The 21,500-nt window shown below is 43.0% G+C and overlaps 1 protein-coding gene across 1 annotated transcript in view; it reads left to right on the plus strand.

The window, feature by feature from the left end:
• Positions 1 to 21,500, plus strand: part of me1 (malic enzyme 1, NADP(+)-dependent, cytosolic) — a 77,584-nt gene that overhangs the window by 21,603 nt on the left and 34,481 nt on the right. The window contains exons 2-3 of the mRNA XM_031874465.1: positions 4,084 to 4,217; positions 7,335 to 7,484. Coding sequence (XP_031730325.1) covers positions 4,084 to 4,217; positions 7,335 to 7,484 — 284 coding nt within the window. The remainder of the gene's footprint in view (positions 1 to 4,083; positions 4,218 to 7,334; positions 7,485 to 21,500) is intronic.

A 21,500-nucleotide genomic window follows, 5' to 3' on the forward strand; every position in this document is an offset into this window, starting at 1 on the left:
GAGGTCTGCTTTTTTCTTTAACTAAATGTAAGACGAATAAGATTCGGTAGTGTGCCTGTGGTCAGCGCTGATGCTTCTTCTGACATTTTTCTACTTCCCTCCTAACAGTGCTTCTCACGTGATCAAGCACATTCTTTTTGTTTTTTTAAAACCAGATACACAACCAGATACACAGAGAGTGCCGGTGGCTTGGAAACGCTGTAAATTGCGGTGGCCAACGGGCCGAGCTAAGCATCCATGGCCGTGATCCAATTCATAAGAGGTTTACGGCGCAGCTTCGCTTCTGTCTCACCAGTCAGCAACAGTAGCTGGCATGTTGTGGCTGAGGTTTCACCGGGTCGCTGCACTTTCATGGGCTTAGAGGAGATGGAAATGCCCACCATGCATCACTTGCAGAGAATAGTAGAGAATGCTGTTCCCATTTTAAATATGGACTCAATACTTGTTCTGGGTGATTTGGGGACAAATCTCCTCCTCTTCTTTCTTTTTTTTATATCTGCAGCTGAAGTACCTCAGTCTCAGGCTGTCACCGCTTCCCGATGTCACATCAACATACGACATTGTCTCCTCTGCTTAAGAGCCTCAGAGGTTAGAGTCGACAGGGTTTAACAGGCTTGACACTAAACGTGTGCATGTTTTTCAATAGTCCCGTTCGGGGGTCTGGGGGGGGAGAGATGAAAGCCAGAGTAGAGGTTAAAGTGAAGCAGGGTACTGGTCTTGACCTCGTTGTGTATATTTTTGAGGATGTGCACTGGTGAAAGCGGACATCGCACCAGAATGCGAGCCGCCGCCGGCCCCACCACGGCCAAGCTGAGGAGAGGTTTGACACGCCACCTCTCTCATCACTCAGGAATGTTTGAACAGAAACGATTGGTGAATATTTTCCCCCAATTTCCAAATGTTCAAAGTTCAAACCGAGTTTTCAGAGGAGGGGGGGGGGTAAATACCAATAGTGCAACAAGATCCACCATGATGCCTTTGTAAGCAGGAAATATCTGTTAAATTAAAGCTGCGAGCAGCATTGATCGGGCCCTCGCAACTTCACGCACGGCGAGGGTACTGGCAGGTCTCTGGCCATGCATTTCTGTGACCGTCATACACTGCGTGCACGAGTTAAATGGTATTTCCTGGTACTGGCAAGACTCTGGGTGACGCGGCCATGAATTTCTGTGACCATCATACACTGCGTGCACGAGTTAGATGATATTTCCTGCGTCGACAAGCAGCGTCACATAACAGACAGTCAGTTTACTGGGATGGGGTTCAACTCCCTGCAGTGTCCTGCTGATTGTATTTGGACTTACATGAAAGTTAACAAAACAGTAGTGCCATTTGCTTTTACTTGAACACGTTAATTTAACACCGTTTTAATTTTAAGTTCTTCTGCAACTTTAGATTGTAGTGTGAAGCATTCATTATAACGTTTAACCTGATTCTCATGTAGAAGCTCTGGACAGATCATTTATGCTAATGCTCACCGACAGTGGCTTGACAACCACTTTTATCTAATTTCTGCTCTCCAAGCATCTTACTATGCACATATTTAGATCAGAGAGGTCATTCTTTTCTCATGGTGTGCCCACAAACCCTTTCAATAAGGTCAGTGTTTGGGCCGCTGTATTTATAGAATCCTGCTTACGTCCGTGCTTATCAGTAGGTGGCGCTATGACAATGAGTTAATATTGGCATGGAAAAATCCTGAAGCCATGACAGTCAACAATCATGTCAAGTTTGGGACAGTTTTGACAAAGTACAGTCGAGTTACAACAGCTTGATGGATGATGGCGAACCATGTAAAATGGCCATCACACCATATCCACGTCGTTCGATGAAACCTAAAGCTTTTAGTAACTTTTAATCGCTAAGGTCTTTAGATTGTTCTGACCAAATTCTACCATTAATTCCCTAGGAGGAGTTCGTAGTACAGCACCTGGAAATGGAAAAAAAACACGAGAAATTCATACAAAATTCAAAATGGTTGACTTCCGGTTGGGTTTAGAGCATGGTCCCAAGAGACTTTATTTTAAGTCCACATGTGATACATGTGCCTACCAAATTTTGTAAATCTATGTGAAACGTACAGCGAGGGCTGCTTTGTCGAAATATTGTAGGGGGCGCTATTGAGGCGATTTGCCACTCTGAACCAATAAAATCATATTATATAACTACCTTTTGGGCTTTAAATGTGTATGCCAAGTTTGCTTATGTTTCGAGCATTTTTAGCCTCTCAAAATTACCTTCGTTGTTAACAGCGAAGACTGCATCGCCACGGCAACGGCATTCGACGAAACATCAAAAGCTTCATGAACTGGCATTATGAACTTCTTATATTTGTGTGGAACTAATTTGATATTGATTTGATTTACCTACTAAGAGAAACAAGCCAAAGTATAAAGACTTTAACTTCCTGTTACCAGTAGGTGGCGCTATGACTATGATTCAAAATTGGCCTGCAGAGGTCTTCAGGCCTGGAGTCTCATCAAACATGGGAAATCTGGTAAAGATCTGATTATGTGGAGTCGAGTTACATCAGTTTATTCGTTCATGGCGAAGCATCGAAATTCGCCGAACCGCCACGTCGCCGCCCTTCAACAACTTCTTACGATTTTCACAATGAAGCATTATCAAGGTCTTAAGGCTTTTCTGACAACATTTTAGAGGGATTTGATTAATCTGTGAGGAGCAGGATGTCAAAGTACAAAACGTACAACTTCCAGTTGCCACTAGGTGGCGCTATTACTATGATTCGATATTGTCATATAGATGTGTTCCGGGTCAGGATGTTATGACATAGAGATTTGGAGCAGATTAGACAATGTACGGCCGAGTTACAACAACTTCCTGTTTCATGGCGAATGGTGTTTTTTTGACGCTGCGCCACGGACACATAGTTCGATAACTTTTTGATCTTTGAGTAACTTTTCACTGCCAACGTCTCAAGAGCATACTGACCAAATCTGAAATCAATCGGGTTAAATCTCTGGGAGGAGTTCGTTAAAGTATGACGCCTTGAAACGGTCCAAAAACATCATAAAATTCAAAATGGCCGACTTCCTGTTTGGTTTGATGAAAAAACTCCAAGAGGATTTTTTGTGCGTCTCATCACGTTCCACATATCTACCAAATTTCATACAGCTAGGTGAAACACAATGTTGGGGCTACTCAATAGGGGGCGCTATCGAGCCAATATTTCATACTGCAGCTGGACACCCCAATCAGACTGCAATTTTCGCAAATTCTGGCTTGCGTGCCAAATTTCGAAAGTTTTCCAGTATCCCAAGCACCTCCTTTTTGCGACGAAAGACACGCGATAATAATAATAATAATAATAAATCGAAAAACAATAGGTCCTCTGCTCCGACTACGTCGGTGCTCGGGCCCTAATAATAAACAATTGAAAAACAGTAGGTCCTCCGCTCCGACTACGTCGGTGCTCGGGCCCTAATAATAAACAATCGAAAAACAATAGGTCCTCCGCTCCGACTACGTCGGTGCTCGGGCCCTAATAATAAACAATTGAAAAACAATAGGTCCTCCACTCCGACTACATCGGTGCTCGGGCCCTAATAATAATAACAATAAACATTCGAAAAACAATAGGTCCTCCGCTCCGACTACGTCGGTGCTCGGGCCCAAATAAGAAATAATGCATAGTTTAATCTTTAGAAGTTGTATTTCATCACGGTTGCAACAATCTACTTCTTTGAGCAAAGTACACTTCTACCATGAATAGTTCAGGTAAGTATTTTACACTTTTACACGTGACAGTCCAGATCCAACATTTAAAGCAATAGTTCAATATTTTGGCAATATTTCTGCATAATTTGGTGGTCAAAAGTCACTTTGACCTTTCAAAACACATTTATAGCCATAACTCAAGAATCATAATGCTAATTATGACAATTTCACACAAATGTCTAAAAGGATAAAGTTATGAAGTGAATACATTTTGCACAGACATGGTTGTAAACTGCAACATGAGTGGTTGGTGGTGGCATGCAACCTCGAGGCGGTTACTCTTATTGATCCATGAGGGATTTTTATTCGTTAAACAAAATGGCGGTGGTTTGTGTGTGTCTACAGGGCATGGCTTTCTCCCTGGAGGAGCGCCTCCAGCTGGGGATCCACGGCCTGCTGCCTCCCTGCTTCATCAGCCAGGACGTCCAGCTGCAGCGAGTGCTCAAGAACTACGACATGAAGACAGACGACCTGGACAGGTGAGGCTTACACAAACGCAGCGACAGAAACCTCTACTTACTGCCGCGACGTATCTTTTAATCAGAGTTGATTTTCTATGGATTCCCCAGAGGATTCTCCCCGTGCACGCTGGGAGCCCCTACATCTGGAAGCCTTCAAAAACACGAGCAGCAGATTAGCCATCAGCCCTCAGAGGTCTACGCCCATCTCTTAACACCGTATATCTTACTGAACAGATCTCTCTCACCCCCATTCCTCCATCTCCTCCCTGTATTCCTTCACGAGTGTTTTTCTAACCTCCACAGTGACCAAATGAAAACTTCAGCTCAGTTTTGCACGTGTCATTAGATGCTTAGAAGTGCTGCTAGCGTTATGTAATGAATCCGCCTCATGCTAACATTTCAGCCCGGGCTCTTTGATCAACAAGAACGGGCCGGTTTTACTGCTTTGAATCATATGCAGAGTGCTGAATATTAAATGGCCCTCTTATTCCAGTCTGTTCAGCTCGCTCTCAGTCAACTGTTCCATGAGCTGTCGCTCCCAATGTCTGGGACGAGCGAGCTGTGTGCGAGACAGGGCTTTAGGGTCAACAGTAACTACACGTCTTTTTAAAGGCCCCCTTCATTTTCCAACCGTGGCAACATCACAGCATCAACTTCTAGTCGTTATGAGCTTGTCACTGCCGTTCCCATGCCCTATCAATGTCACTGACGATCCGTCTCCAGTGCGTTCCAGCGTCGGGCTTTGGTCCCGCGGCTTAAGGGCTGCTATTTGCCTGCCATTGCTCAAGCCTGCTGTGTTTACTTACAAGCCTGTTCTCCCACGCTGAATCCTTCTTTGGTGCTCACTGCTGGACGCCGGCATTTATTTTCTACCGCCATAACTCTTTCTATTTTAATCAAATATCTTGAATCTTGAATTATTCTGACATGGCAAAGAGAAGAGCGCTGCAAGCACATACGTTTATGATCTGAGATGATGGAGTGACTTAAGTACCTAATGTGACCGTCGTCAACAGAGGAAATGGATAATCGGAGGCTTTGCCAACCGAAACAGTGCAGCATGTACAATGCTGCAGCTGAGGGGAAAGCTCGTATCCAGTGAAGTTGTTAGAAAGCAGGAAGAAGCTTAAAGAAAATGAGCCAGTTGATCACTGGTGCTGAAATAGATTAAGGTAGAGATAGATGATGTCCTGACTGCTTCACTGGGTTGACTTTAAAGGAAACACTGCACTCAGAAAGTCAGCACGGATGCTGCTTTATAAAGCAGTGTGTACTGTAAATATCCCTGTTTCCTAGGTGCGGGCAGTGCTCACGCCTTTTAAGGTTAAGAATGGAGAAAGAAATCTTCCTTACTGATCTGCCAGCATGGTATCAAGCAATACCACACAGCAGTACTATGTTAGGGTTCGATGTGGGGGATTTAATTATAGTTTTGTTTGCTGAGTCATAGCAGCGGATAGCAACTGACTGACTGTGACGGGTGAAGTCATCAAAATGTTGCAGTTCAAGCTAGTTGTGATCACAGTTCAAACTTTTGTCTTTGTGACTTTTCTTTCTTGAAGATACATTGTGTGATATCTGGCTATATGCTCCAAACAAACAGAGTCACCTTTTCACTTCTACTACCGGGTCCATACAGTCTAAATGTACAGTCATCAGTTATTTAACAAAAAAACAGCACACTACTACCTAAAAGCAAGAATACGCTAAATTCAACCAAACTGCTGAAAATCTGAGAGCCGAGGTCACAATATCACTGCTATCTTATAATCTCCTGCCATCCGTGTATATTTGAGTCGCCACAGCCGGCAAGCTAAGGAGCCCCACCCGCTCTCCTTCCGGCTAAGCAGCCCCCCAGGGGCTAGAAGGAGGAAACAAAAAAACTCTGACACCACAGACATAATCCAACAAGTAAACTATCGAAACAAACAGGAACCCTGTACCTTCAATGTGATGGAGAAGCCCTCTGAGCAGCTCAACTTCTCCGTCCTCTCATGTTGGACTGAGGACAAACTGGACGCTGCAGTGACTCACTGTCGGCCTCTACAGGTACTACAAGTGGTATTACAAGACAGAACGGGCCGGGGCTAGCTGGTTAGCATGCTCATTTCAGTAGATATCTCTGCAACACAATACAAAGACGTCTTTGATGTAAAGTCAACACTGTAACCCCTTCACATTCCTGAAGTCCAAGCTGACTTCTTCATACCTCAAAATACTTTAATGTAAGAAAAGGAAAAATAGCAAATTCTTAGATTTGAGAAGCCGTTTGGCATTTTTCTTTCAGCCCAGGAGTTTGACATGACGTTGAAAGTTCAAGTTAATGGACTAAAAAAATTACTTTCATATAAAAAAACAAAAACATTTTCAAACATTTTAGGAACATATACAGTAGAAGCTACTTGATTCCACAAAGAGTAATCACTCTATGGCTGAATTTCTTACAACTCCATACTGCAAGGCATACGGAAACCCTTCATGTGATAAATTGCACATGGCAGAAGCTAATTCAGTTCACCGATATGAAAACAGTGCTCCTCAAGAACAACTGTCACCACCATGTATTGTGCAGCTGCGGCGGCCTAACCTATAGCAGGGAGGGAGCGTGCATGCTTTGTATCCCCTCAACAAGAGGCACCTTGTGCTCTTGGCTTTATGGAAACTTCTCTGATTAGGAGTAGAGCCCTTTCTGGCGTGCTCCGCTTGATTTGGGTTGAATGCAAAACCCTCAGTTCCCAGGCAATCTACACAACAAAGAGCTTGTGTAGGCTATCTGAAGGGCCGATTTCTATTCCGTGTATTTTTCCAATCATTTGGCTTTCTTCTATTTCCTTTTTTCTCGATTTTTCGTAACCTCACTGCTTTTACTTTGGCTGGGTTTTTACAGGGTTGTATCCATCTAATATAGTCTCCGTATAAACATACTCTCATACAGAAAGAATTAACTGTTGCCTCTCTCTTTTCTCTGACGAAGTGTTTCCTTGCAGTTCCAATCCTGCCTGGTACACGTCACACACACAGATATGACCATCTGACTTTAATAAACCCCTCCACAGTTCCAGCAGGTTTGAGTCCTCAAGATGTTAAAGATTAACATGCTATGTTTTCCTCCCTGCTCCTCCCGGTCACTCCCAGATATGTGTTTCTGATGGGGCTCCAGGACCGCAACGAGAAACTGTTCTACCGGGTGCTGTCGTCAGACATCGACAGATTCATGCCCATCATTTACACCCCCATCGTGGGCCTGGCGTGCCAGCAATACGGACTGATATTCAGAAGGCCGAGGTAAGACACACTCACAACACTGACTTATAAAAAGAACATTTTCCAGCTGCAGTGCAAAATACATCCTCTCATTCCCCACTGCTGTGAACAGGCAGAAGGCCAAAAGGAAGCTGGTGATACTCTTTTACCTCTGTGATTTACCAAACCAGTCAATCTTCAACCACTCAGTTATTAAGGTTTAGGATTTGGGTCCGTTTAATTGTTTTTTGTTGTGGCACTTGGTATCAGCCAGCATTGTCATTGTCAGCATATTCTGCTGGCTGTGTGGTTTCAATGTTTCACTGCTTCTGACTTTTGCACCAATCACAGCCCACATATCTAAATATTTGGACATGAAGAAATGAAGAAGTTCTGGACTGTCGTGGCACGGCTAATCTCACGTTCTGCTGCAGCAAGCTGCCGAATATTTTGGGTGTTCCGCTATGACTGCACGCTCGAGGACCTCTCGTGGTTGCGGTGACTCACACTTTCTCTAAACACCTTTTATTGGCTGTTTTATACTGCCGTTGATGGCCTGCCTACTCCTAATTCACCACTCTTAACCGGCCACGGCCGGTATGGGGGTTGGCCATTTCTGGGTTGTATTCATTCAATCGCACAATACAGCAGTGGTAGTTGCAGACACACCTGACGGAGATCTGCAAAAAGTAATGTTAGTTGGGTTTAGTTACTACACAGAACATTAACATCCAGACTGTGGAGGTCGGACTAAAACCGTAATGTTTTTTTCCCCAGAGCTGTCGAAACTGCAAGCCGTGTTTTGAGTCTGAAAAACGTCCACATTTACACGAGCTAAAATCTTTTTGATGGGGCGTGAATCTGAACCAACTCTTTACCCAAACCTTTCACTGTCAAAGACTGTACATGCATTTAGTTTGACTTGTTCACCACAGCCAACCACCTGATAAATAACTGATAAATCAGACGGCAGAGTTGGTTATAAAATTAATTCTATAAACTTTATGGGGCATTATTTTTGCCAGAGTCTCTATCTGATTGGCCAATTAAAAGCTTGTAGGTTTACAAGCATATCTACTAAAGATACAGCAAATTGTCAAATTATTTGATGTATTGCATTGAAACCTGAAGCTCAAGGACTCAAGTACGTTATGTTGGAATTGGTCTATGAATTTGTTGCGTAACCCTCTCAGCTGGAGTTTGGTTAAACAGCTCAACTCTCGGCAAACCGCTGTAAGCTGTAGAAATCAGTTTAGGGTTCACCTTGAATGGATCTGGCTCTGCTCCTAGCAGTTCATTGGTTTATTTTCCACTTCGACTGCAAACATACTTTCACTCTCTGTCTCACACACACCTTCCTGCTAGTATCTGTTTTCCTTCAAATAGGTTCATCAGGTCCAAGTCTCCCACTATCTGGCAGCGACACTTGCTAATCGATCTGTTTAACTTGGCCCTGCCTCCCTGCGTTTAACCTTATATTCAGGTGGTTACAAGTGTTTTTTTGACTCTAATAATACTGATAGGAGAAAGACCACCCTAGTCAACGGTCGGTTAAATGCTCTCACGCTCACTTACTGCTGTTTGCTATTATCCTTGACTCCTTTAACTACCTAAAAGGATACATATAAGCCGACAATCACCACAGCAACCTCCAGTGGTTAGCTATTGTTTGTGGCCAGCAGGCATTTCACTAGAAGCGATGAATATTGTCTGAACATTTAACAAACTAGCTATATTTTGACAATTGGGCATAATTTAGCATTTAGTATTTTCCCCTAGCTTGCATCCACTCTTCAGTAGTTTTTCTAAACACTTTATTCAACAATGGCTTTGTTTACTTTGCTCCACAAATGCTTTTGATAACTGTGAAACCCCAGTAGTCCTCATTTTGTCCAAGCAGTTTTATTACAAATGCCTACCGTGGGTGCATTTCAAATAACCCAATTTCTCCCATGCACATAGCTTTGTTTTCCACCAGCTCCCTGTTTCCCATCCCTGCAGAACTATGTGGAAAATATTCCTAGCATGCTCCCGTCCTCTCACACTGAGCTGACTGGAGGAGTCATTTTATTCACTCCCTCAAAAATCGCAGCACAGCGGGCCACGGCCTGCTGCCAGAGGCCCCGGGGTTGGAAGTTTGGCCTCTAGGAAACGTGCATCAGGGGAGTCACTTAGCAGAATACACCGGGGACACAGCCGACCATGTTTGACAGATGTAGCCTTTTCTCTCTGCTCACCAATGAGAAAAGGGAACAAGCTGAGACCTTGATACGTATAAGTCGGCATTTATTGCATCTGTAATATCTCAACAACTATTTGAAGGATTGCCATAAGATTTACAGATCCAGATCCATGGTCCCCAGAGGATAAAGTTCACCAACTTTGGTGATCCCCTGACTCTTCTTACTGCCACCATGAGGTTGCATAATTGTTTTTTTTTTTATCGAAACGCCCCCATAGCTATTAGATGTATTCCACTGAAATCTTCTACAGATGTCCATGGTGGCCAGAGGATTAGTCCTAACAAATTAAGTGATCCCCTGACTTTTCATCCAGCGCCAGAGGACTGTGGATGAGTGGATCGTCACCCACAGAATCGATCGTCCTTCAATCAGAGGATCGGTGGTTCGATTCCCGGCTCCGCTAGTCGCACGTAATACACAATACTCTTATGCGGAGTATGAATGGGTATGAATGATTAGTTAGAGTCCTGATGGACATGATAGCCCCTGCCATCAATGTATGAATGGGTGGGAATGGGTGAATGATGACATGTAGTGTTAAAGCAGAAACACTTTTCTAGTTGGAAGAAGCGCTATACAAGTACAAGTCCATTTACCACCAGCAAGTCAACATTTGAACCCTGTGAGTCCTGTAAAATATCTCAGCTAAACATTGCATCATTATTACTATATTGAAGGGATTGCCAGTATATCAATGCCCCCCTCAGAATTTATTTTATTAACTTTGGGGATCCCCTAACTTTTGGTCAAGGGCCATCATCAGATCAAAATTTCAATTTGATTAATTCTTGTATAATAAACCAAATGCCTTTTGTTTTTAGTGCTAATTAGCAAATGTTAACATGCTAAACTAAGCTGCCTAATAAAGTGAACATAATACCTGCTAAACATCAGTTTATATGCATCGTCATTGTGAGCATGTTAGCATGCGGACATTTGCATTTATCTAAAGACTGTGTCCAAGTACATCCTCACAGAGCAGCTGGCATGGCTGTAGAGTCTGTTTTGTTTGATATGATCTTGACCATAGACTGTGTGGTTTGTAGAATGCTGTTTTCAGGTCTCAAGTTCAGCGTTTTGGCCTTCGCCGCCTTGGTTTTTGGCTGTCACCATCTTGGTTTTTAGCCGTTGTCATCTTAGCTTTTGGCAACCAGAAGTGACACAAGAGGGTGGAGATACGAACAACCGAAACCTGAATAAGACATTTTCAGGCGATCAAATGTTAACTTTCATGAACTGAAAACACGCTCTGAAAACGCGGACAACTCCCAGACCGGACAACGCCGTAGTAGCGTCCTGTCACCAACTAGGTAGCCTAGCCCTAAAGTATACCCTGCTTTCTGGTCTATTTTAGTCGCAGTGGCACCATAGTTTACTAAATGAACATCATGCTGCACTGAAGACTTGAAACTAGCAATTGACACCATAAACTTGTGTTTAGATGTTAACTGAAGTAATAAATCAAGAGAGAAGTAGAGTCATTTACTCATTGCCTTCTATACAATTAGACTTCTTTTTGCAACCGGACGAGTCACTCCCTTATGGCCATTAGAAAGAATGCGAGGTTAAGGCACTTCCACATTGGCTTCATTCTTCAGACTGGTCTTGACGTAAAATATCTTGTCTCTAATCTCTGCTAGGTGTGACTGAATTCAAAATATTATTCAGTTTCTATCTAAGCCCAATGCATAGGGAATTTTACTTACCAGTATCCTCTAGTAATGACTGTAATGGATTACTGATGCTACTGTGTGTGTGTGTGTGTGTGTGTGTGTGTGTGTGCGTGTCTTCCAGTCAGACCACCATAGCAGCAGATTAGGTCTCTACTTACTGGCTCTCAGGTATAAAGAGTTTCTGTGTGGAAGCAGCAGCGTCTCCTTGTCTTGCCTGACTTTACCGGCTAATCTCCTTCTTGAAGACTAAACACTCCGACACCAGGCTCTGTACCGGAGGCCAAAGGTCATTCCCCATTAAGTGTTAAAACACGGCTCATTCATTGATCTTTCGATGGGGCAGAGGCAGGAAGCGGAGCTGTAAAAAGGAACACATTCACATCATCAGGAGATTAGCGGACATATTGGTTTGTAAACTCATGAGCGGACGCAGTGTTTAGCAGAGAAAGTTGGTCTGTCTTCATCACACAAAGTTTGTTTCTGTTTTTTGCCATAAATGTGAGTTGTACTTTGTTTGACAGCTGAAAGTGTCAGTTGTGATAAATGATAATGTTTTGTAGCGGAAACATTATCCCAAGTATTGCATGAGAGTAGTTGGGTGTACTTCAATCATGTCCAGTGTCCCCGTGCCCTCTGTGGTGCACTGCTACTGAGTGTCTAAATACACTTTTAATAGGCCCTTTTAAAGTAACACTCCGCTTGTTCAAGGAGCTCTCGAGGTAAGTGACACAAATCAATCCATCTTACTGATGGAGATGGATGATCATCAGTAGCCCATTAGTGTAGTCCTGGTTAAGGGTCAAGGGTCAGCCACTCTACTACTACAGCTGCCTGTCAGGAGCTGGAAAATATAATTGATAGTTAGAGATAAAGACTAGATGTACTCTTTATCTTCTGCCACTCTTACTGTATACAAGCCATGGGTATTACTGCTTGTAAAGCTGGAGATAAAATATATACATCTATTTGAAATTAACTGCTAATTTCATTTTGCAAAGGGTCCGTAACTAAAAATATCTGGGATTAGCTAACAATAAATATAAGTATAAGTACAACATAGCCAGCCCTGTCTTTAAACTAGTAATTGTAGGTCTGACATAAAGCACGACGTTGCAACTTCCAGGCCAATTTCTCACCTCCAATTTCTACAAAACTTTTCGCCCAGTGGACACAATGAGGGAAAATTGACGGCATTCCCAGAACAGCCGCCATCTTTTTGTTTCCATCTGAGGATAGCTTGGTGTTTGGCACGTTTGTCCGCTCAGCTGCAGGAAGGGTTTGTGATGTCCGTTGAAGGAGAACACCTGCTAAGTGAAACCCCTGCTCCTCCTGACAAATGCAAATGCTTATTGAGCCTTATCAGACCACAAAGAGGGTAGAGAGACCAAATTGTTTTTAATATATACCTGTATCAACATGATACAGTATTTATAGTGTATGTATCAGGCTGTAATGTATCTGTGTGAGGGTAATAATGTATGAAAGAATTAAAGTGCTGTTTCATTCATTATCCACTACATAAAAGATGTACTGTAATGTGACCTGAGTACAGCCATGAGTCTTTTAAGGCTGGACTTTGATTAAAACGAGGGTGAGCTGCAGGAGGTTATGAAGGCCTAATGAAAGGCATCAGCCGAAGCTGCCTGGGCCACCTCTGAAGTGGCACATGCCGGATGATGAAGTGTTCCAGCCTTCACAGATTAGGGGCTTCGGAGCTGGGATTTCACCCCATTCAGGCCACACACACGACGTTACACTGCAAGTGTGTGAGAGAAACTATTTTCTTTGGATTGATGAGCATCCAGGGCGAGTAGAAAATAGCCTCGCCTTCTGGATCATTACTCCGAAGATGATATTGAACCGTAATGACTTACTTCAAATCATGGATGAGAAACAACTACTTATTCCACATAACTCGAGTCCAGAGAGAATTTGTTTCCTCATAATGACTGATTGTATGGTTTTTGCTGGTGTATTTTTTTTTCCGCAATTTTGCTCTTTGGTAGACCATGAGAGAAGCTCAGAATAGTCTGTGTTGAACTACATAAGCATTGGAGAAGTAGGAGGGAGAGAAATGGTCTGGAGTTACACTGACCTCATGAGAAACGTGGCAAACATTGTGGATTAATTCCACCCTGGACTTTAAGTACCATGTGCAACATTATAGAGCTCATGTCAGAAGACGTTTTAGAGCCAGTGAAAGCAAAGAAACTTTAGGGCACAGTAGACTGTAACTAAAGTTTTCCTGCAGTATCCCTTGGTATAAGCGGCTAGAATCCACAGCAGTTGACTGTGTAAAGATGGAAAGTAATCAACCTAAATAAATGTTTTGAATAACTGTCTACACGACTAAGACTACCTGGCTGAATTGTCTGTGACATGTAGTACCGGGCACCGTCACTAACACCGTCTTGTCCTGCATCTCAGCTTGTTGAAACAGCAACCAAACAAACATTCATCGGGAAGAAGTTTACTGCTAAATGCAGCTTGTAGATTAGATAATTAACTGATTAAGTGGAGCACATTCAACAGAATGTAAACGTACCTGCGACTGTTACTCTGGTTTCTTTAGATGCTGATGTGGCCCTATCTGTTCTATACCACAGATAATAAGACACAGTCTGCCCATGGCGCTGTAAGCTACAGGGCTTGGGAGACTCTTGCAGGATGCTAAGGCAAGGGTCACATGACCAAAGGGATTTCAAGGCTCGATTTCTGTATGTTGGCAGTCGCCAGTGGTGTATAAAGTACCCAAAAGCCATACTTGAGTAAAAGTAAAGATACCTTACTGGAAAATTACTCCAGTAAAAGTCACCTATTAGAATACTACTTGAGTAAAAGTCTTAAAGTATCTGATATTTTCTGTACTTAAGTATCAAAAGTAATTTTCTGATATGAAAGTAAAAGTACAAGTAAATGCTGTTAATAAAAAAGCAAAGGGTCAGAATTTTGAGAATTATGAAGTTTATTCTTTTAAGTGCTGTGGCCACCATGACCAAGGACATGGAGCTGTGTTGAAAATAATTGGGTTGGCTGTGATCCATCCAGGAGCAACAATGTTCAACATAATATATTGTACATAAGTATACTTTTGCATCTACTATGAACTTAGCATCATAATTCTCCGAAAAGCAATATGACACTATGAAGGAGTTGTAACAGTGTGTTTATAAGTATGCTCATTCCGACTAGAGGATGTAGAGGGCAAATGCATAATATTGTGTTCAGCAAACAATATCCACTTGATGCATCAGGTCAGTGTTTTGAGAAAGGACACCTGCCTTGTAAACTCCTGTAGGCCTGATTTGAACACGATAGGCAAAGGTTTTGCTCAAGCTGAATCTGCAATTGGGCGACAGCTACCATCATAACTCCATCTGATCATCCACAAAATGACTCAAATATCAAAACATGATCAATACTAAAGCAGCACCGAAAGTAACAACCCAGTCATTACTTGAAACTGAAAAATGTCCTGTTCATCTTCAAAAGAAGTTGGTTTTCAAAATTGCGAGAATTCAGTCTCGCTCTTCTTGGGCTGAAGACTAGTCCTGCGATGCTAAATAGCCTTTCACAGGCCGCTGAGGCAGGTAGAGGTGTGTTCAGCTTCACAGACAGCTTGCGCACAGCTGGGAAGGATTTCAGCAAGTGCATGTGATCTGCTGAACAGGCCAAGTATCCATCCAGTTGTTTGGTGCTGTCTTGTGCTTGAGACGACCGCAGGGCAGAGAAGAAGTCATCTTCATCAGATGAACTGGACCTGGTGGCATCACCTAGCTGCAGGGAGGGTTCTTCCATGTGCTGCTTGATGTAGTCCATTCCTGAAATATAGTGAGGGTGAAAATATAAATGATAGGATTAATACAACTTTCTAACATATCGTGACCCCAACCTAAGGTTTTGTACTAAATAGTTTGTTTTAATTTGAGGTTTATACATTTAGTTTCATGCACTATCCATGCATCCATAATTGATTTGTGGATTTGCCAATATTACAAAGAGTCAAAATGTACACCCATACACTTATTTTTCACTATCCCCATGTTGTCTTACCCATTCTGATTGTGGCATCATCCTTTGTCCAAGTTGTTTGGAATTTTGGAAGAACAATCACAGCTGCGATCAACTCAGGGTCTCCTGACAGTGTTAAATTAAAGTGTTCAAGTAAAAGCAAATGACACTACTGTTTTGTTAACTTTCATGTAAGTCCAAATACAATCAGCAGGACACTGCAGGGAGTTGAACACCATGTCTGTTATGTTACAAACACCGAAGTGCATTCACGCACATTCATTTTCTTAATGATCTTAACAGGCTTACATTTATGATTGTATCAAAGGTACACTCAAAACATTTGAGGCTTAAGACCTAGCAACATGATCGTGCTACGCTGCTGGTCGACGCAGGAAATATCATCTAACTCATGCACGCAGTGTATGATGGTCACAGAAATGCATGGCCGCATCACCCAGAGTCCTGCCAGTACCCTCGACGTGCGTGAAGTTGCGAGGGCCCGATCAATGCTGCTTGCAGCTTTAATTTGTTTTAGAATTACATAAACTATTCACAAGAAAATACATCAAAGTTGAACCATTTAGTGCACCTGCAGCTGTGAGCCCTTCTGTTTAGAGCGTATCGCATAGTCTATTATTACATTTTCTATTGTAAAAGATTCCTTCCTCTCAAAGATGTGTGTGGAAATCTTCCAGTGCATACACTGAGAATGGATTTTTCAGTGGACTGGGAGACATCTTTCACGCAAAATGAACATAACAGTTTTAAGTGAAATTATCAAAATAGAAATGAATAAAATGTCCAGCTATACACTGACACAGTTTGATTTCACTACCCTGGGGTATTCCAATAAGACATTGAGTCTAATCGAGCAGTTGGTTGGGTTAGGGTTAGGGTTAGGTGAAGTCACCCATGTCTATGACCAGCACAACATTTCCTACAATTTGACCTAAAATGGTTGATAAAGACTGCAAATTATGTGAAAACTGACAATGTTATGCTCGTCAACCACCAGGATGATCCCTTCAGGGTGAAATTAATTGAGTTTGGTTTGGCCATTGGTTTGGAAGACAGTTTCATATTCAAAGGCATGTCTTGCCTCGCCTTCCAGATGCTGGACATGAACCTTTGGGATTTGATGGATCAGAGACAGGCACCACTGACCCTTAATGAAATCCGCCCCATTACACGTCAGCTACTTGTAGCATTTAAAGCCCTGAAGGGTATCGGCATCCTTCACACAGACCTGAAACCTGACAATGTTATGCTTGTCAACCACCAGGATGAGCCCTTCAAGGTGAAATTAATTGACTTTGGTTTGGCCATTCCAGCCTCAGAAGTAAGAGAAGGAATGATTGTGCAACCTTGTGCATACAGAGCTCCAGAGGTGACCTTGGGCCTCCCCATATCTGAAGCCATCGACATGTGGGCACTGGGCTGTCTCCTGGCAGAACTGTTTTTTGGCGGGAACCTCTTTAATGACGACTCAACATACAACGCAATGAAAACTGTTTGCCATCTACTCGGCCAGCCACAAGACCACCTGCTGAATGCTGGAAAGTACACCAACCAGTATTTCAACAGGGATTACTGCTCTCCCAATTCAAGATGGAGAATAAAGACATCAAAAGAGTACAAGGAAGCAACCGGTATCCAGACAATTTCAAATTGGATTTTCAACACTGTTGGAACTTTGGATGAAGTAGTAGAGTACAACTCAAATGCAAATACTTGTGTTGAACATGAAGACATAATGGCATTTTTAAATCTCCTAAAACGGTTGCTCGATCCAAATGCTGCAACAACAATCACCCCCAGTGAAGCCTTAAACCATTGTTTTGTTACAATGGCTCACATGGAAGATCACAAGGATACCTATTCTTATCCAAATGCTGCCTATGATTTGATGGTCGATGGTAGCATACAACTGTGATCCGCCAACTCCACAAGAACCAATTCAGATTCAAAAGAATGTCATGGGGTTATTTACTACAAGGGTACCCCACCCCACGCACCCCACCGGTACTCGGTACCAGCCGATACACAAAACCCAGGTTTCATTATCAGTATAGGGATGGAAAAAGTCAGATCCTTGTATCTGTATATATTTATTTGTATATTTCATGTATATATTTATTACTGTGTTTATTTATACATTTATGTGTTTAAATATGTACATTAAAAAACTTAGGTATCATATACTGTGTATATATATACATAAAATTGTGAATCAATTAGTATAGTGGTTGATCTGCAGTTCAGAGGCAGTTTACAGAATAACAGCGGCAGTGAATTAAAATCACTGGCAGTCAGAAGTGAGATTTGAACCCAAGCCTCCATACAAACAAACACATACTAACTTTACACAGGTTCAGGTGGTTGTATGTGCATGACTACTAATCCTCAGATGAGGTGAGTGAAGGTAGGTGACTTTGGACCTACCTGACTTTACAAAGCTGGTCATCTCGTGGTCTTCAATCTCATTTTTCTTCGGATCCCCGGATCCACGATATAGGTAATGCCAATTTACGTCAACGTTCTGAAAGAGTTTTTACAAACAGTTTATCTTGCGTTGGTTTGGTGCAAATGTTACACACTGAATGATGATGATGTCCATTCAGTTTTCCAGATTAATGTATTGTACTGTGAATACAACAAGACAGTCTCAGATGAATATCTGCTTCTGCGATCTCGACTGTCCTTTCTGATCTAGCTCGCTTATCTTCGACAAGAATTACATGAATTATGAATACACAACCTGAAATATACAGCCTAACAAACTACTGCTTATATCTGTCACAGGACACACCATTGATCTGTATATAACCTTACATGGGAACAATACAATTATCAGGCCAGGTTACTGACGTTACAATGGCGCTAAACCGCTAGCGCGCGCGAATAGCCTCGTATAGCTAATGATGCTAGCCTTAGTTAGCCGCCCTACGTTTCAGTATTAAACACTTTATAAACATCAAAACATGGCACTGCAAAAGCGAGCAAACTTAATATAAATGTATATGGAGCCTGTGTACTTCTCTCACCTGTGAATACAACAACACAGTCTCAGATGAATATCTGCTTCTGCGATCTCGACTGTCCTTTCTGATCTAGCTCGCTTATCTTCGACAAGAATTACATGAATTATGAATACACAACCTGAAATATACAGCCTAACAAACTACTGCTTATATCTGTCACAGGACACACCATTGATCTGTATATAACCTTACATGGGAACAATACAATTATCAGGCCAGGTTACTGACGTTACAATGGCGCTAAACCGCTAGCGCGCGCGAATAGCCTCGTATAGCTAATGATGCTAGCCTTAGTTAGCCGCCCTACGTTTCAGTATTAAACACTTTATAAACATCAAAACATGGCACTGCAAAAGCGAGCAAACTTAATATAAATGTATATGGAGCCTGTGTACTTCTCTCACCTGTGAATACAACAACACAGTCTCAGATGAATATCTGCTTCTGCGATCTCGACTGTCCTTTCTGGTCTAGCTCACTTATCTTAGACAAGAATTACAGCGCCAGTCAAACCAAAACTCGCTACTGCCACCTATTGCCGAAAATGAGTATCGCCCTGCAGCTGCTTTAGGTGAAAGTAGGTGAGTTTAAAAGTCACACAAAGCGTTTTAAATTCTAATAACCAGAAAATAATAGTGAGGGGGCAAGGTAATGACACAACTAATACAATAACAACTGTGCAAATAATTGTAGCCATTAAATTGTACAGGGTGCCACACATGCATGTGAATCACAGAGTAATTACACAGTTAAACCGTCATTGTCACGGGAGTTCACGGTTAGGACCCAATAGCAAGACCACAGGAGACAGAAGTTCGGATTCCAGACGTACAACCAGACGAAAAAGAGCGGGTGGAGGGGGTACGGAGGAGGGACGTCCCCGCAGCTACAAAGCCAACTAGGGTGGGCGGAGGGGGTCCGGAGGAGGGGTGACTGGATCTGACCGGCCACGGGCCGCAGAAGGCTTTGGGCACAGGTGCTCCAGCGGACGGCCGGACAGGCAGAAGGGCTCCGGACACGGGTGCTCCGGCGGACAGCCGGACTTGCTTCGGACATGGGTGCTCCGGCGGACGGCCGGACGCGCAGAAGGGCTGCGGACACGGGTGCTCCGGCGGATGGGCAGAAGGGCTGCGGACACGGGTGCTCCGGCGGATGGGCAGAAGGGCTGCGGACACGGGTGCTCCGGCGGACGGCCAGATGGGCAGAAGGGCTGCGGACACGGGTGCTCCGGCGGACGGCCGGACTTGCTTCAGACACGGGTGCTCAGGCGGGCCGGACTCAGACTCTCTGAGTCCGGGAGCTGGTCCAGCACTGTGCTTTTGCTCTGGTTTATGCTCTGACTTAGATGCTTGTTTAAAAAAAGGAGATGCACTTCTGGTGGTTCTCTTGATTACCTATGTTGAATACACTTACTGTAAGTTGCTTTGGATAAAAGCGTCTGCTAAATGACTGTAATGTAATAATGTAAATGGATATGAACTCACTGAACGGACAGCGCCGTGTTAGCCACATGTCAATCACCAGGTAGTCACGCCCTAAAACATACCCTACGAATTGAAACTAGCGATTAAGACCATAAACTCATGTTTACAATGTTTACTGAGGTAATAAATAGAGTGAGAAGTAGAGTCATTGCATCATTGACTTCCACACAATCAGACTTCTGCAGACCAGAGGAGTCGCCCCCTGATAGCATTTAGAAAGAATGCAAGTTTAAGGCACTTCCGCATTGGCTTCACTCTTCAGACCTAGAGGTTACCGCCTGACTGTAACACAGATATCGGTAAGTAAGTGAAAGCCTGTTGAAATTATCATAAAATGTAGTAACCAAAATGTTTCTTACTAAGGTTATGTTTTCATGAATATTCATTAAGTTATAATATTATATTTTGGAAGGAGGTTGCCTTGCCACACATTCATTTCCCCTATTATAATTGGTTTTACGTTTGAAAACGTTTGCAATTGGTCAGTTACGTGGCCCTTGCCTTGCAGGTCATAGCGGTCAGTGAAGAGACTCAGGCTGCGAGCTGTCAATCCAACACATACACTGACACGCCCCTCTGGAGGATGACACGAAAAGGAACATTTCTAATAATCCCCTGAGGATCTTTTTTTTTCTCTTCCTATTAAATGATTTCAGTTTGACTTCATTGGAACTGCTAAATGATACATTAATACAAGACTCCCCTTCCCCGACTAAATCACAGAGCACAGTTCTGTTTGGCTGCTATCCCCACACCATCTCCACCCGTCACATTTTGGTGCGCAGTAGTAATATTTCACCAGTCCACACTGGAAATATCGACTTGCTGAAGCTTATCTGATGCTGTGAGTGAATCACACTCAGCCTGGCTTGTAGTTCTGAAGTTCAACTCTAAGGTGTCTGAGCAGCATGCAGCGGAAAATCCATCCAGCATATGTCACAAAAGTTGGCAGCAAGCTTAGATCCTCTCTCATGGCTTTAGTGTGAATTTAGAATAAGTGAGAGAAACGAGTGTAGAATGACCAAAGGGTTGAGTACATAAGGACTTAAAGTGAATCATTGCCAAAGCGTCTTCGACAGTAATGACTTGAACTAGTATGGCTGTAGCCTTCATCTCCCTGCCTTGAGGAACTGTCGCAGAACCATAAGACCCAGAAGAAGGTAGAGGTTGGTGAGTTAAATACGATGCCTTATGGATTAACCATATGTTTGAAAACGTTGGCCACTTCCACCACTTTGTACGTACACCCTCTGTATGTTTTAACGATGTTATCTTTTCTTCGCAACTGCTGCTGCGGGGACCCTTTAAATCCTCAAAGAGAGTGAAAATTGAAGATAAAACTATATCATGTCTTCATTACAACTGTCAAGGCTGAAATGTGTGCAGACTGCTTGGATGCCAAAGCACATGTTGGAGGTGGCTTGTCATGAGCTCGTCTAGGAGGGTTGCCAGCTCCTGCTGGCCTCACTCCTGCAGCCAGAAAGGAATACGTGCGATGTAATGCAGCACAAGTGTGTTTGTAATGCGTCTATGTATGTATGCGGGGTGAATGGAGTGTCACACATGCTGTCAGAGGTGGGATTTTGAACACGTGTGGACAGAT

Source organism: Anarrhichthys ocellatus, unplaced genomic scaffold, assembly GCF_004355925.1.
Source record: "Anarrhichthys ocellatus isolate YVR2014 unplaced genomic scaffold, GSC_Weel_1.0 scaffold81, whole genome shotgun sequence".
In the NCBI taxonomy this organism is placed as follows: domain Eukaryota; kingdom Metazoa; phylum Chordata; class Actinopteri; order Perciformes; family Anarhichadidae; genus Anarrhichthys; species Anarrhichthys ocellatus.